Raw genomic sequence first — 16,200 nt, 5'->3', positions numbered from 1 at the left:
ATTTCAGGTGTAACTTGTTTTATTCTGCACCTATAAGACCGAGCCTCTTGAATCAGATTTATATCTTTCTAGGGTGAACATGGCCTCATTAAAGTAGGCCTATGAAGGTGTTATACTGCCCCCTGTAGACAGGCAATTGTACTACACTGCTCTTTGAAACAAGATTTGTCCTGTTACTTAAATTCTCAACTCATTGCAGCCAAGGCTCTATCAGCAGCTGTAGGCCTACTCTACATTGTCGGCCCAGAGTTACTTTTAACTACAGCTCAATAGCCAACCATCTGTGTTAATGACACAACATTTGAAAACCCTTCGGTCTGTGACTGAGCAGTGTCCTCATTAGAAAACGCTGTCGTTTCCCTCATTAGTGTGATAAAACTGTAAAGCGCTGACTCTGATACATAATTAACTACAGCCAACAACACGGCTCTGGGATGCGTGACTCATTTGCAGAATAATGCTGATCAATGTCCAGGGGTCAGGAAGAGAAAAAGGGATTTTTTGACCAAAGCAGTTGAATAGTCTCCTGATGAACATTAGGGCTACAGTCTCAACATCAATTTACACGTTAATTTATGCATCTTAATCAACTGTATAACAAACTGTGGTATCATTCGTCCTTTGGAGGAAGGAGGGATAAATTATATTGTTCCTGCTTCATGGTGGCACCTTACTACTGCAGGCTACCTTACAGGCACAAACACATTGAGCATGGGCAGAGGAGATTAAAATTAAAATCAGTAACATAACATGTCACCCTTACATTCAGCTTTCCCACTTCTATCTACCCGCTGTTGCTATCTGGGGTGATGTACAGTACTGTACTTCTATCTGTCTTGGGATGATGTGAGCTTTATCAAAACCAAAATACATCAAACTCACGTACATTTAATCACAACTTGTGTTCTATATTGTTTATTTCTCTGTCAGTCTGTATCTAATAAGAGATGGTCCTTTAGCCAGCCCCATAATCGGGTGAGCCACAGGTTGACCCCTAGGTCTGACATGTACTGTATTTCAGGTGTTAGCATCTTACGACAGAGCGTCCTGTATTTGGTGTCAATGTTTTTCCTCAGGTTGTAGCCAAGGATGGAAGTTTCCCCAACTGGCTGCCAGGGAAGCAGACGCCTATCCCGGATCGTCTTGGCCTCCACCGCTCCCCCACCCTCGATGCAGATAGCTGCCATCTCTGCATTCCTTCTCCTCAGCTCATTCACATCCTGCTCCATCCTCGTCCGCCCATAGGCCTCCACCTTCGCCCAGAATGTGACGTTGAAGTGTTGATAGAGCTTCCAGTCCGCCCCGTTCCACTGCAGAGCTTTGGCTCTCAGCTCAGGACTCAGTCGGGACACAGAGGAGCCCCTGCGAGCGTTGAGCTTGAAGAACAGCAGGTCCTCCATTGTCCAACAGAGAGTATCTTTGAGCAGGATGAGGGACTCCTCAAAGTGTTCGGCCATGAGGACCAGATGGAAACGTCTGGACAGGGCTAGAATGCCCCTCTCCACATCTGGGTGATTCCCCTCCAGGTTATTGTCAAATCCAAAGTCAAAAAAGAGCAGGTTCTTGAGGTAGAATGAGTTAAAACCCCCGGGAGTGTAATAGATCCTGGGATTGCGCAAAAACTCTGCCAGTGTGTTATTCCCTGGGATCCTCCATGTGAGAGGGATGGCCCGGCGATAGTAATGGAAGGTTGACTCAAAGAGCTCTGCGGGGTCACGTAGGATGGTGATATAGGTAGCATGAGAAGGAAGAAGCTTGGCCACTTCATGGTCATCAAAGCGCATGTGGTTACAAACAATGTTGAAACAGTCCCCCGGCTGGTAGCCCTTCACCTGGGAACACAGGAAAGGCAAGGGATAGAAGAAGTCGTTGCGGCCCTCTGGAAAGGCAAACTTCAAACGGTGTTTCTCACCAAAGCGGAAGAGGTTGTTGAGTAGCGTGCTGCTAGCAGTCTTGTGGGTCTTCATGAACATGATGTCAAACTTGGCAGAACACTCTCCTGACTGGGAGATTGCGCTCTGATAGGAGTGGGTATAATTCGGCCTCCCTCTTCTCGCCAAGCTGTGAGTACAGGAAGGAGCCGGGGACACCCTGTCGATTAAGAGGTATAGTACCTGAGTAAACTGTAAACAACCTCAGTTCATTAATACTTCACAAGGTATTAAAAATCATAAATACTCACTGCTGAAGATCGACATGGACTGTTGGAGAATATATGCAATACATGACTATCATAATGCTCGTAAATAATGCTCCAAAAATCAGCTGTCTTGTTATTGATTTGGGCCATCTTCCTCTCAGACCATCCATATTTACAATGTGAGGGAAACCTGTGTGTGTGTGAGAGAGGGAGAGAAAGAGAGCTATTTGAGAACAAGAACAAAACTGCAGTGTCATCCTCTCTGCTGAGAGGGTGATTGGCTGCAACCTGCTATCCGGGTGAAACTGTTTTTTTGCTTCCCTCTGGAATATGTAGGGGTGGGACCTATGCCCACCCTCCCAATGCTCTCCGTAAAGCACATTGTGTTGTCTCTGTGTATAAAGTGCACTATATAAATAAAGTTTGATTTGATTTGATCCCTCCAGGACCTGCACACCTCCAGGGCCCTGTAGTGGCAAATTCCTCATATGAACACCCACTTAACAATAAACTTGTTTTTGATTCTGAGATGTCACTCATTTGACAGGACTTCGTCATCTGGTGGTTAGACATACGAGCCAGAGAAACTATAAGTACTACAATTAGAGATGCTGCATCAGGATTATCTCAAACAAAACACAGAGAACCCTCATGTTTACACATCAAACAAGTGTTCTGTTCTACAGTTCTCCTATTGCATTGAGCCCTCTTGAAGCAAGGCCAGTGCTGTGGGAAATGCCCTTGACTGGGGTGAAGGTGTTCCTCATACCCTCGAAAAGCACATGAGACCAGCATAAACGGATTGATGTTTACTTACCAAACATCCAGATAAAAAAAAGTGCTCCACTCCCATAATACATGTAGATGTTCTGATGAATGAACTAAAGAATGCATGCCAAGATAAATACATCAATTTGCACCCCTGAGACACTGTCTTAAAATAAAAGTAATGTTGCCATGCCCATGTACAGGTAGGAACTGGTATTTGATGGGAGGAGCACAGGGCTCTGTGACGTGCTGTGAGCAAACAATTAAATTAAACCTGATATTTTCACTTACAATTGTTTAATTGCTCAAATCAGCAATTAAACGAATGTGGGTGTTGTGACAATTATACTGATAGAAAAATGTGCCATGCACGATGAAAATAAAGTAAGGGAGGAATCTTCCTCAGAGTGTGAGTTGGCTTTGAAAGGCATTGAATCCTATAATGTCTTCATCATGTCTGCATGCATAGCCTTCTCTGGATTGCAAATTCAAAGATTTCTTAAAACCTGGTCCAGATACTTTGTCAATCATCTTATGGCATTTGTACCTCATCTTCTTAAGGTGTGTGTGTGTGTGTGTGTGTGTGTGTGTGTGTGTGTGTGTGTGTGTGTGTGTGTGTGTGTGTGTGTGTGTGTGTGTGTGTGAGAGAGAGAGAGAGAGAGGGAGAGAGAGAGGGAGAGAGCAAGAGAGAGAGGGAGAGACAGAGAGCAAGACATCTCTTATCCTACCAGCACCACACTATAACACTCTAGAAAAATAAATCAAACATGATCTCACTGACACATAATGTTAAGTAAGGGATAATCAACGAGTAGGTGTGCGTTAAACGGTTTTAAGGCACGACGTGGAGGCGAAGAACCACCCTCCGCTTCAAAACTTATTTTCGGGCTTGCAAAACCTTTTTCAAGCATTCAAACACTGAGTTTCATCTTTTCATTTCAGACCGCTGCTGCGAGTTTCAAGTCCACCGTTTCAAAACCGTCTGCGGAAGAACGCTGCCAAAATGACATTACTCGCAACCTCGCAAGTGTGTGGCCAAATCTCTGAAAATGTGACTTTGAATGGTTGAAAAAGCAGTGTTGCATCGTTTTTTCCGTTTCGAATTATGGCATGATTCTAATCCCATAGATTGAAAGAGACGATTTTAAATTTAATACATCCATGATTTTGAAACATGAATCTAATTAATCATTATCAAGCGAACCCTAGCAGATCTAGCAGAATATAGTGTTTTGAGCGTTCATATATTTGTGGTTTTGGGGCTCAATCGCACTGACCATGTTCAAATCGAATGCAAGGTGCAGCAACGCGGTACACCGCAGGGTGGGCCAGGCGGCTTAAACGATAAGAACACTAGAGTGGGTGGACTCCTTCGCAGAAGAGACGCGCTTGTTTCATTTCCCGTATTTGCGTATTATTTGAAGGTACGTCTGAAATCCATTACTATTTGACAAATCAACATATTAATTACTGGACGAAGTACATTGCGTGTTTTACTCTCCCGGTACAGCTAATTTCTCGAGATAATTCACGTAGCTAATGTTATTTCAAAGAAGCTAAAGTTAGCCTACCTAGCTAGAGATAACGACGTTAGCTAGCTAGCACTGAATCAATCAACAAAGGATTCGGCTGCTACCTAGCCCACTGTTAAGTGGCTGAACTAGATCGATTCTAAAATATGCAGTTCAACAGATAGCTATGTAGACTAGCTGACTGGTGTAATTTAGCCTTTCAACTATCTAGCCATCTAACGTTAGCAAATTAGCTGATTATTTGTTATTCTGGAGGGTCGGTACACACGATTAAGGGAAGTGTGGCAGCAGCTAACGTTAGCTAGATATCTAGCTAACGCTACGCTATCATGACCCACAGACGGCCTTGCCACCATAGCTAGTAGGCTAGCTAACCCTATGTCTCGTTTGCTGGAAAAATAACAGTTCCCACTATGATTCCCACACATACCCAGCCAGCTAACGCTACAGTTACATGCTAGGCATGGCCATGCGGCATGAGACAGCATCTATCTTAATGTAAGTATTTTTCTCGACTAGTCTCAATATTTGGGAAGCCATCGCTCCGTGGTAACTTTAGCGTGGAAGCTAACGTTAGGTAGCTAACGCTAGCTAGTTAGCTGACGAACCTAGAAATGCGACTGGCCTAGCTAACGTTAGCTGGCTGTACAACATATAAATACGTCGATCCCCTTACGGAAACGCCAGCTTTTTTTCTCCTTTTTCCCTCGTCATTCATTTGATTATAAGATTTAAATTAATTGTATTCATTAGCAACATGCTAATATTGGCTTGTAACCAGGAAGTTGTCACTGAACTTTGAATCATGAGACAGAATTACATTCATTCATTCCACCAAACTGCAAACACGTGTAGGCATTTAGATAATGTTGTGCAAGTAGTAGGTGCATATTCATTTGTGTAGTGTTTGAGGGAATTCATTATCCTCTTTTAAAGCTTTCAGGCTCTGGTCCATACTCCTGTGCTGACTGTCTTGAACCCAACATGTACTGCTACCATTGCGCCTCACAGATTTGAGTGTTTCCTAAATTGAGGGATTAGAGGAGGATGGACTAAGAATTTGGATTGGGACTAGGATTAGAAAACGGATCATCTCTACACTTTTTCGTGGAAACAACAAGTGAGCTTGAAGCCTGCAGGTTCCTTGGGTTTTTGTTAGCAGGGCCAGTCCAACCTCTACCATGACGGACGGGCGGATCTACGTGGGGAATCTTCCAATGGATGTCCAGGAAAGGGATATTGAGGATCTCTTCTTCAAATATGGAAAAATCCGGGATGTCGAACTAAAGAACAATAGGGGAACGATCCCTTTTGCCTTTGTACGCTTCGAAGACCCACGGTGAGTTCCTGGGATGATCTTGGGCCCATTCAAGTCGAAACACAGTTTCCTACTGTTCGCAAGATGCTCTCTGATTTTTGTACACAGCGCCAGTGACTGACCTCGGTGGACGGATGGAGAAGGCGTGTTTGTCCCTTAGTCAAACAGGAGTGCTTTAGTAAGGAGTTCTGTGCTCTCTTCTCTTAGGGATGCAGAAGATGCTGTCTATGGAAGGAATGGATATGGATTTGGAGACTCCAAGCTGCGTGTGGAATACCCTCGCTCCTCTGGTGCCAAATTTAGTGGTGGTGGTGGCCCTAGGGAAGGGGGGCCGAGGGGGAGGTTTGGGCCCCCAACTCGGAGATCTGAGTTCCGGGTCATAGTGACTGGTAGGTGGACGTTCTGAGTCGTAGGCAGTTTTGTTTTTGTCTCTCTTTCTTGGCGGACTGGAGGTCAAGGGGACTAAGTGGATGAGGTCAAGTCCAACACTCCAAAACAATCACGAAAAAACAGTAAACTCAAACTGATCATGTTGACTGCATAACCCCAAACACCGTCCATAACCCCAAACACCGGCCATAGTGACTGGTAGGTCTGTGTTCACTCCTTTGTTTTAATTCATCCATTGTTTGGAGGTATTTTCTTGTATGTGTTATGCCCTATACTCATCCGGCATTTTAAAAGCTGTCCAAGTTGTAAACTGAGAGAAGTCGTACTTCTCACACACATCTACGGCCTATACGATTTCAAATTAAGTCAGAGAAACATAAGCAGATTTGTACACAGAAGGCCACTCTCCTTTAAAGCTTTGCATTTGATTTGAATGTGTATTGTGTACACTTTGCATTAATGCTTAGTGACGTCTCTACTTAAATTAGGAAAGCTAAGAAACTCCCGTAATTGCCCTGTTCTTTGTCTGTACTTGACTCTGTGTCCCCTCTTAGGTTTACCCCCGAGTGGGAGCTGGCAGGACCTGAAGGACCACATGCGTGAGGCGGGGGATGTGTGTTTTGCGGACGTGCAGCGAGATGGAGAAGGGGTGGTGGAGTTCCTCCGCAGGGAGGACATGGAGTACGCGCTGCGCAGGCTGGACAGGACTGAGTTCCGCTCCCATCAGGTCAGAACACAGCGGGGTCCTTCTCCAATCAACTACTATTTACATGATCTGACATTGGAGAATGACCCTGTTTTCATTTTGCATGCAATATTTGTGCGGATAGTATTCAGATTAGTTGATTGGGCCTGCGCATTTGTACTTGCTATATATGGCCTGACAATAATAATAAACTTATAGAGCACCTTTTGTGACAAAATGCCATTCAAAATGCTTTACAGAGGAGACATTAAAAGCAAAAACAAATGGCAACAATTGAGATGGTCAAAGTAAAGTGCATTATAAAAGAGACATTAAAAGCAAAAACATAAATATCAATTTAGACTTAATAAAAATAGAAGACCATAAAATAACTACAATAAAAAATAATGGTATAGTAAAATGCAAAATGAGAAAAAAGTGAGGAAAAAATAAATTGATTAAAAGCAAGGTCAGAAGTAAGTTTTCCAGAGGTTGCTTGTCTGAGGGGAGAGCATGATCTAAATCCTCAGTGCGTATCTACTGAAGGCAACATCACCGAGCCTCTTGCTGTTTGACGGAGGCCCCCTCAGCAGACCAGCACCAGTCTGGAGAGTGTTTCTCTTGATTGCCTGTTGTCTGTCTTGCAGTGTCTTTATCTGAAGGCAGTCTCCATACAAATTGCCTACTAATACCAGGTTATGTAACACTGCCACAGATTTGGTGGTGAGGCTATATTCAAGAAGTACAAATAAACCATGTGTTGTTTTTGTTGTCCTTGCAGGGGGAGACGGCGTATATTCGTGTCCATGAAGAGAGGGATTCCAGTTATGGTCGCTCACGGTCTCGCTCCAGATCCCCCAGACGCTACTCACCCCCTTACCAGGGCAGAGGATCCCCTCCTCCACGCTACCAGTCCCCCCCACGTCACACCATGTCCCGCCATAGCCCTCCTTCCAGGAGACACGCCCCCCAGAACCACAGCCCACCCCAGCGCCACTATCGGTAGGCCAGACAGCCATTTGCAAGAGCACTGATGAAAGGAGCGTTTCTGTTCTTTGCTTTGTTAATCCCAGACCCTTTCCCAAGACACATGTTTCTCTTCTTGCTTGCGTACATTCCATGATCAGGAGTCTGACCCTGATTTCCCTCCCATGGCCTTAAACTTGTAGGTTTCCTCTTATTGGTCACTGATTTGAAGTCAACTTCTGGACTATTTTTCATGTTACTGTAGTCCACTTAGTCCTTATGTCATAAGATTTGTTCATCCAACACAACTATGTTAAAGTAGCGAATTTGATGGCCTTTTTGCTCGATGTATGAACACCAACAACAGTTTGAGATGAGCACTGCCATGACACAAAAATACAAAATGTGAACTGCCTGCATCTTTTTTTTTTTATTTACCTCTATGAACGACAGAATATTTGGATATTTGGACAAAGATCTTGATTGTATTCTAGTGAACTTCTGTGAAAATTCTTAATTTTACTGTTTTTAACCAGTTCATTCCTTTGCTATATCTCCCAATGATTTGTGTAACCTGTGGTGGCTGTATGGAAGAGAACTTTGTTTTTCAATTAAAGTACATGTATACAAAAGCCTGTGCTCAGTGTCTTTAGTGCCAGCATGCATTTATGCACCAGGTCTTTCCACAAGTCTGTCAATAGCAGAAAAACAGTACAATGGAGGAGGGGTGTGTGGAAAGCACAGTCTAACACACATTTAGATGGCTGCCTGTTTAATTCATCATGGTTTATGGTGAAAACCACTGTTTTCTATTGTGTGAAGACATGGTCACATATGACCATAGGGTAGAAGCTGAATGGATTTTATTGGTCTATGTCGTGACACTGGAGAATATTTGCTCCCTATGCTTGCCAGATGAGACAAACATGACGTGTATAAGGATTTTATAGTTCAACATTAATCTTATTTATTGCCAAATTTCTGCATGTACCAAAGCCATCATCTCATTTTCATCCAATCAGAAAAAAATCCACTTGACATTACTTGCATAATGTAAACTAGGTGCATGCACCTAATGATCTTAACTGCCGCAATGCTTCCATTGTGCTGTAAATGGCAGACTACTTCAGTTCCATCTCCAGAGTGACAATTATAGCCAAAGAGCGGTCATCTCAGACATGATACTATATCTCAGACATCTCATCAGTGCTTCAAGAAAATACAAGATATCTGGAACACAGCTTCCTTTACAATTTCAGTATCTCAAGTTACATCAGCTAAAAAAAAAAGCTTTAAGTGACCATGGGTGTTACTGGTCTTGTTCATATGTCTGGATTTCCAGAAACTCCTTGTTTTCATACAAGTCATTATTGGTGGACGACACATTCTCAAACCCCATTGGTGTTAAACACTTTTGATCCTCGCAATGAATTCTCTTAATTCTCAACACCGTAGGGACAGAGACAGGCCCCCAGACTGAGCAAACTGCTGGGAGAGCCTGGTCTTCACATCCTCCATGGCACGCTGAAAGAATCACAAGGCAAAGGAACTGGGGGTCCTCCCTGGTCAGCTATGTGGCTTCTCTTTATTGGGACCCATGAACTCCACACCATCAATGGGAATGTCCTTTTCTTTAATGGCCTTCTGCACACACAAAGTATACATCAGTTTGTTAGTTACATATAACCGCAGACAAGCATGAACACGACATATCTGAATTATAATTGCGGAACCACGGCATGTGTGGGGAGGTCACTGCATGCCTGTGACAGTCAATATCAGCAAACGTCACAGACGCAGTGGCCGTGGATATAATGTTTTCAATGACCAACAACTACACTCTTGTTTCATATGCCACACATTAGGCCCTGGCTTTACTGTTGTTTAAAACCAATCATAGAGCAACTATATGTCACACGCAAGCCCATGGAATTTACCTGGACACAATTCTGATATTTCTTGAACATCTCCGTACATGGATCACCGCTTCGATCTCCCTTCAAGAATTTCTCCGCAAACCAACGATTGAAGCACTGATCATATTCTCTTTTAAGATCAGTACAGCCCTCTCCGACACTATTCATATTTACGATGTATCAACTACAACTGAAAAGGTACAGCACACAATAAATATCCTAACAGTTTTATTTGTAGGGGTGTTATAAAAGCCTTCTTCCGCAGATTACCACTCTTCCCTTGACTTTCCTTGAACAATGTGGTTTGATTGGCTCAGTCTGGCGTGATATGATGACGTATCTCAATAAGCGACACCTTAAAGGGATAGTTCACCAAAATGACTCTTCTACCCTTCTGTCTATACAGCCCGCAACAAGATATGGTTTGTAAGAGAACATGTTTTTCTGAGAAAGCTTATCACAGAGAGCCAATGATCAACACTATACACTATGCTGATTGCAAAATATACTGATTGTTTAATACACAGCAAAGTAATTATTACAACAACAGTTTAAGAAGACATTGAAAAAATAAGACTATTCTCTCCATTTACGTGTTCATGTTAATCTATTTCTATGAATCTCTGGTAGTCAGATAAATCCCATGTGCAGACAGCATATGTTTGTCTCATACTGAAGACAAATAGCATAATACTTGTACTTACAAGATTACTTTTGAACATGATGCGTTTTACAATTCATTTGTTGACCACAAATTACAATATCACAGTCAGCAGCAATACACAGACAGGAGAAGATATTTGATGTTGAGACAGAAGCACTGATACAAAACACTGGAATATACTGTAGGAGAGACAATGTGTTTGTTTTGAGTCACGGCCAAGGGTACAGGTTCCAACCTAAGGCAGGCTAGTCTACTACTGATTCATGAAAGGTGCATGATGCCAATATACAAACAAAATAAGATGAATCATATGAAATCTTTTGGTTATGTTTGACAGTATCCCTGAACAAAATAGCATGATTAAGGCAAAACAAATACAAAACACCCTGAAGCAATTTGTAAAGACTTTTTTTTTTTTTAAAGGGCAGGCCTATTTTCACTAGATAAACACTTACATTTATTGGCCCAATCCCAATACCCCCACCCCCCCCCCATAACCCTAGTCTTGGCCCTACCCCTACATTTTGCGCGTTCACGCGTGTCCCATTTATTTTAGCTTCTATGGCTAGGGGGCATATCGAGGGCTAGTGGACGTTCAAACAGCCCTCCAAAACGAGTGTTTTCATTATGCTGACTTGAAACCGAGGGGGTAGATGAAAACTCACACAATGCTTTGCGAACCGAGGCAGTGATATGATCATGGATGTATTGGATATGATTAGCTGCCGGTGCCGTGAAAAAACATGAGAAAGAAGCCCAATATCTTCGCAAATAAACATTAAAAATTGTACAATCCGTTGAATAGCTTTAAAGTAGATGCAAAGGAACATGTCAATTGATTGTTATGACACGCATTTCAAACACAAAACACAAAACGCTATTCACGATGTCAACACTGCATTTCATTGTTAGCCTAACTAACGGCATTTTGACGTCCCCGTAAATTACTTGTAGCCTAGGCTACGGTGCGATGTTGAATCTAATCTAATCAATAGAACTTTGTGTAAACAACTATTTTTGAGTGACCATGTCCCGTTCATGAAGTCCGAAAAATAATTCAGTAGCTTTTTTCTACACTTCTCTGCTCATCTGATATCAGTGCATTTCTATGGGCAGGACTAACGTTTACAGCCGATGTATAGCCTACTTCCTGGCTGTAGGCCTACAATTGATTAATCTGTCTTGTTCTGTCCTGAAATTTGGTCAGATTGTCACTATAATAATAGTAATCATACTGTAACATCCCAGGGACTCCACAGAAAATCAGGCAACTAATAAAATTCCGACTGAAGACGTAAGGAGTGGTGTCCCATTTCATAGGTAAATATTTCAACCCCTACCCCCTGTGGTTCCGTTCTGAAGGGCCACTACCCAGCCGAGGGCACTTCAAAACTAGGGGCTAGGGCTAAGGGGGAGTATTGGGATATGATGACAATGTCATTGTTAGGCTACCTGAAAATTGAATTTAGAAATGAAACATTGTTGAACAATGATTGTGGGGTAACATTTGTTTCAGGATGTGCCACCTGGTTATTTCAGGTATACAACAAATGCTTTAGCTTGAGAGGGTTTAACATAATGATCACTCCAGTCCTCACCATTAGGAAATTATTTGTTTAGCTTATATAAATATAGAGGGTATACCCAGAATACACAAGTATTATGTGTGCCACTATTTTCACAATTGTACCCACAGCGTGACAGGGGAAGGAGCAGCTGCATGCTAGATCACTTGTTCTCTATGAGAGTCTGCACTTTGTGGACCAGGTCTCTGGCCATCGTCAGGACCTGCTGGACATTGTGACGCTCTGCCATTTCTGAGAAGGGAATTGAAACCAAACACAATGTGTCAAGTGTCAACAGAACACTCTGTGTCAATAATACAAGTAAAGGGCAGACTGCACTGTATGTTACTTGACTTAAGCAAAATTACAATGTTTGATTGACAAAATGAAATGTCATCTTTTGGCCTCACCGTTGAAGAATTTGATGATGTCTGTAAAGTCCATGTTGTTTTCCAGGATGATATCCCTGTACATCTCAACCAGGGCCAGAGCAATGAAGAGCACAAACTGATCGGAGGAGGTGTACTTGGCGGCCCAGATGGTCTCCCACACAGAGAACACGTCCTCATACACCATCTCTGGGGGGAGAAACGAGGAGCGGTCCTCTGGGTCAGACAGTCACATGCTGACAGAAAAGTGTGGGTTATTGAAACATGACCAAAGCAGGTACTAGCCACGACATTATGGAGTTATTTTATACCCAGTATCTGTTCCACGAGAGAGATTATGTTTAGTCTCTGACTGTAATACTAGCGACTCTATCCTTACATTCAGATAGGTGGATCAAGTGCTTCTACCTCTCTTGAAGTCCAGCAGAAACCAGCGGTAGCAGAAGTAGAAGTGTGTGTAATCTCCATTCTGCTGCATCAGCTCAAACAGCTCGGAATCAAGGATCTAGCAGACAAAACAACATGGACGAGCTCCTACGGTATGAGTCACAACAAAATGATACTATATCATGTAATTTGCATTGTGACCGTGTGTGTATGTGTGTGTGTGTGTGTGTGTGTGTGTGTGTACGTACTGTAGAAGTAGCCCTATTCACCGATTCCATGCAATTGTAATATAATTTGCAGAATCAAATAAAGTATTCAAATGTGTGAGGTGTGTGTGTGTGTGTGAGGTGTGTGTGTGTGTGTGTGTGTGTATGAGGTGTGTGTGTGTGTGTGTTATACCTGGATGAGCGAGCGCATGTTGGCGAAGTGAGAGTCCATGGCTCCTCCATGGGGAAAATTCTGATTCATTCTTCTCATAAGCTCAGTGAAGCAGCTGAACGCCATTACCTCTAAGAAACACACACACACCAATGCCGTGACCTCTAAGAAACACACACACCAATGCCATGACCTCTAAGAAACACACACACCCCAAAAATATCTAATGGCTCGTGCTATTTCTGTGCTCTAAGATGAAAGAGTCTAAGGTTAACATTGTTCAATAGAAAAGTTCTAGAACAATCTGACAGACCGTCATCCAGAATGACCAGTAGTGGGGCCAGCAGATCACACATGCCCTGGACATAACCAAGCTCCAGGTGTTGCCACACATAACTGCAAAGAAAAATATTGTCATGTGTCATTTGTTTTGTTACAATGAGATGGAGCAACTGGCAGTCTCCTTGCAATATTCTAAGGCCTGAAAAGGAGACACCTACCAGAATGTTCATAGTAAATTCACTTGCCTGCACATGATGTTCCTCAGTTTGTCCAGGTTCGCTGGGGTGAAGTACCAGTAGGTCCGGTCACAGCGTCTCACATCCTTATCAATGCGATGCAGGTTGATCAAGTACATGTCCAGTTGTTCTTGCTACAACAAAAGTGAAAAACAATGTCTACCGTTAGGTATGTTACAATTCATATGTTTGTAAGGGAATGACTGTGGTTACTGTGGAGGATTACATACAGAGTAGGGGGCTCCCCCAGACGGCACTAGAGATGGCCCCTCAGGTCTGAGTTCATCTCCTCCTTCCACAGGTTCCAGAGGCGGGAATAGACTCTCCATCTCTGGCTCATCCTCAGACAGGGCTGCATCCGTTCCCTCAGGGCTGGTGCTGGAGCCGGGGTCAAGATGGTGCTCCAGGACCTTCTCTCCTGGGGCCAGGGGCCGGGCCCAGCTCTCACCGGTGGTCAGGGGCCTGGCCCAGCTCTCCCCTGTGGTCAGGCATCCCAGGGCCGAGGGAATGTCCTCCATCTCCAAGGCTGAGGGGGAGTCATCGGAGTCCACGGTGTCTGGAGACCGCTGAGAGTGGGCTGGCGCTGATGCGCTGGCTCTAGACTGGGGTGCGTTCAGTACTCGCATGGCAGGTGCATTAGAACCATGTTGCTCTGAAGCTAAACCTAATGTCAGGTCTGTGGCTTTATCCTGGTTTGTCTCCAAGATGCTGACTGTGACACAGTCTGGAGTTTTGATTTCAGCTAATTCAGAAGCCTTCGCTTCAGTGTCACTCTTCTCTGTCTCACAAACACAAGCGTCATTGGTTTGATGAGCGTTAATCTTGTGGGATTTTTCAAAACCATATGAGTTTGTGTTCTCTTTTTCAGAAAACTCTGCCTTTTCTTCTGCCGCAGGATCTTTGGGCTTCTCAGTTAGAGACAGACAGCGCTTCTGTTTCTCCAGAGCTTTACCATCTTGTGTTATAATACCCATGGCCTGGCCAAGGGGTGGGGCTTGAATATATTCATTAGAGATCTCTGTTTCTAATCTTAAAATGTTATTGTTCTCTGGTGCTGCTCTTACAAGGTGGTTTGTGTCCACTGAATTGGAAACTTTAGACAACCCATTTGCTATGGCTTTATTTTCTTCCATCTCAGGAATTCCTAAAACCCTTTCAGCGTCTGTGTCTAAATCCTTTTCTTTATCGCTCTCTGGAGTTTGCAGGATTGCTTCTCCTTCAGAGCCTTCGATCTCTTCACTCTCTACAGCGTTGCAGTCTTCTCTCTTCTCAGCCTCATCTTTAACTGTTGCTGATGCCTTCATGTTCTCCTCTGCGTCTCCGGTGAAAGCGAGAGGCTCGTCCCTAAGGGGCCCAGGCTCGTCCCTCAGGGGCCCAGGCTTGGCCAGCAGGAGCCCAGTCTTGGCCAGCAGATCGGAGGCTTCTGCCTGCAGCCCTGAGGTCTCTGCTGACTGCTGGATGGCTGAGGTTGGGACAGCTGGATCAGAGACTGTGCTGTCTAGATCTGTCAGGCCGGGGCCAGAGGGGTTACAGGACCAGGTTTCCCCAGAGTCTGAGTCCCCGTTTGGGGTTCCCCTTACTGGGCTACTGGCTTTGGCTTCATCTGGCCCTGTCTCAGATTCACTCTGATCCACCTCCTCAACAGACGCCTGCAGCAAGAACAACCACAGGTCAGGATTGTAAATGTAAACATGATTATCAAGATCTCTAACACTACTATCCTCTCCTATAATATAACATGACACCAATTTCAATGTCTCTGTAATTTTGGCTGTGATGCTGTATTCTCGCGAGCCAGACGAGTTGACTTCTGGCCCGGACTGTCAACTACGTCTGGTATTCAGACGCAGAAATTTTGATAAAGGAAGTTGGGGAAAAAACGGGCGGATATCCCATCAAAATTCCGTAGAGAGTAGTAGACAGTCTGGACCGGAAGTGATGAGTTTTTTTAAGAACTTTCTTTTACAAATTCTCTCCTCCGTAGAGAGTTTGGCTCCGAGACTAGTGATGCTGTGACTCCTCCCACCTGAGTGCTGCTGCTGGCGTCCCTCTGAGAGTGATTCTGGGCGCTCTGTCGCTCTGAACTGATGCTCTGGGACGACTGGTGTGGGAGGAGCCAAACATCCAAGATGGAAGACCACCAAGAGGGAAAACGGGAGTACATGAGAGATTAAATTATATACAGTAATGGATTTGCCTTCCCTTACAGCATATTCAGACAACCTTATTGATCCCAAGAAGTGTGTATGATCCCATACACACAGCTTAAAAGCTCACAGACAGGGTAGTTATATGTCAAAGACAACAGATCAAAACCATGGCGAGCAGCAGTAAATAAAATTAAACTGTTGTAGTTCATAAATAACCGAGTTTAAAAGAATGAAACAGTCATTTAAAATGACTAGTGTGAGCGTTCCGAGCGGCGTCCCTCACGGCGGTGCTGATGGTGGAGTCTGGCTGGGCCGGGCCTCTCTCCACGCTGGGGCCAGACGAGCACCTGGCCAGGGTCTCGGACAGCCTCTTACTCTCCCTCTGCTGGATGATGGCCTCACAGCCCTGCCACTCCTTCAGAGTCTGCTCATAG

At 44.0% G+C, this 16,200-nt stretch overlaps 4 protein-coding genes across 7 annotated transcripts in view; 1 reads left to right on the top strand and 3 right to left on the bottom strand.

Moving 5' to 3' along the window:
* Window positions 1-926: 926 nt before the first annotated feature.
* Window positions 927-2,522, bottom strand: gal3st1b (galactose-3-O-sulfotransferase 1b; the record flags this gene model as incomplete). The annotated part of the gene is made up of 2 exons (XM_084454619.1): window positions 927-2,003; window positions 2,496-2,522. The coding sequence occupies 2 exons, from the start codon at window positions 2,520-2,522 to the stop codon at window positions 927-929; spliced, it is 1,104 nt and encodes a 367-aa protein (XP_084310745.1).
* A 1,734-nt stretch (window positions 2,523-4,256) lies between these two features.
* srsf9 (serine and arginine rich splicing factor 9) lies at window positions 4,257-8,392 on the top strand. 4 transcript variants are annotated; one of them, XM_084449372.1, is made up of 5 exons: window positions 4,257-4,332; window positions 5,377-5,779; window positions 5,966-6,147; window positions 6,703-6,875; window positions 7,615-8,392. In XM_084449372.1, exons 2-5 carry the CDS (start codon window positions 5,622-5,624, stop codon window positions 7,837-7,839), a joined length of 738 nt encoding a protein of 245 aa, XP_084305498.1. In that variant the 5' UTR covers window positions 4,257-4,332; window positions 5,377-5,621; the 3' UTR covers window positions 7,840-8,392. The 4 variants fall into 4 exon arrangements, with proteins under 4 accessions (XP_084305498.1, XP_084305500.1, XP_084305499.1 ...); XM_084449374.1 differs by having other exon boundaries at window positions 4,270-4,332; window positions 5,600-5,779; XM_084449373.1 differs by having other exon boundaries at window positions 4,273-4,332; window positions 5,452-5,779.
* Window positions 8,393-8,624: 232 nt separating this feature from the next.
* Window positions 8,625-10,000, bottom strand: triap1 (TP53 regulated inhibitor of apoptosis 1). The gene is made up of 2 exons (XM_084461290.1): window positions 9,737-10,000; window positions 8,625-9,443 (listed from the first exon to the last, which is right to left on the bottom strand). Exons 1-2 carry the CDS (start codon window positions 9,881-9,883, stop codon window positions 9,366-9,368), a joined length of 225 nt encoding a protein of 74 aa, XP_084317416.1. The 5' UTR covers window positions 9,884-10,000; the 3' UTR covers window positions 8,625-9,365.
* Window positions 10,001-12,107: 2,107 nt separating this feature from the next.
* Window positions 12,108-16,200, bottom strand: part of sgsm1b (small G protein signaling modulator 1b) — a gene marked incomplete at both ends in the record, with an annotated part of 17,930 nt that continues 13,837 nt past the window's right edge. The window contains 10 exons of the mRNA XM_084454606.1: window positions 12,108-12,196; window positions 12,355-12,522; window positions 12,742-12,838; window positions 13,120-13,229; window positions 13,412-13,494; window positions 13,626-13,750; window positions 13,847-14,394; window positions 14,842-15,265; window positions 15,643-15,717; window positions 16,050-16,200. The exon at window positions 16,050-16,200 is cut by the window's right edge and continues 23 nt beyond it. Coding sequence (XP_084310732.1) covers window positions 12,108-12,196; window positions 12,355-12,522; window positions 12,742-12,838; window positions 13,120-13,229; window positions 13,412-13,494; window positions 13,626-13,750; window positions 13,847-14,394; window positions 14,842-15,265; window positions 15,643-15,717; window positions 16,050-16,200 — 1,870 coding nt within the window. The remainder of the gene's footprint in view (window positions 12,197-12,354; window positions 12,523-12,741; window positions 12,839-13,119; window positions 13,230-13,411; window positions 13,495-13,625; window positions 13,751-13,846; window positions 14,395-14,841; window positions 15,266-15,642; window positions 15,718-16,049) is intronic.

This window comes from Borostomias antarcticus (genome assembly GCF_949987555.1).
Source record: "Borostomias antarcticus genome assembly, chromosome: 2".
Classification (NCBI taxonomy): domain Eukaryota; kingdom Metazoa; phylum Chordata; class Actinopteri; order Stomiiformes; family Stomiidae; genus Borostomias; species Borostomias antarcticus.
The sequence above is the reverse complement of the archived record's forward strand: the minus strand, read 5'-3'. Positions and strand labels throughout refer to the sequence as shown.

Bases quoted from the DNA above. Each gene is read 5' to 3' on its own strand.
- srsf9 (XM_084449372.1), top strand. From the start codon at position 5,622: ATGACGGACGGGCGGATCTACGTGGGGAATCTTCCAATGGATGTCCAG. The intron at 5,780-5,965 runs GTGAGTTCCTGG...CTCTTCTCTTAG, and splicing joins GTACGCTTCGAAGACCCACG to GGATGCAGAAGATGCTGTCT. The intron at 6,148-6,702 runs GTAGGTGGACGT...GTCCCCTCTTAG, and splicing joins GTTCCGGGTCATAGTGACTG to GTTTACCCCCGAGTGGGAGC.
- triap1 (XM_084461290.1), bottom strand. From the start codon at position 9,883: ATGAATAGTGTCGGAGAGGGCTGTACTGATCTTAAAAGAGAATATGAT. The intron at 9,444-9,736 runs GTAAATTCCATG...TTGTGTGTGCAG, and splicing joins AATATCAGAATTGTGTCCAG to AAGGCCATTAAAGAAAAGGA.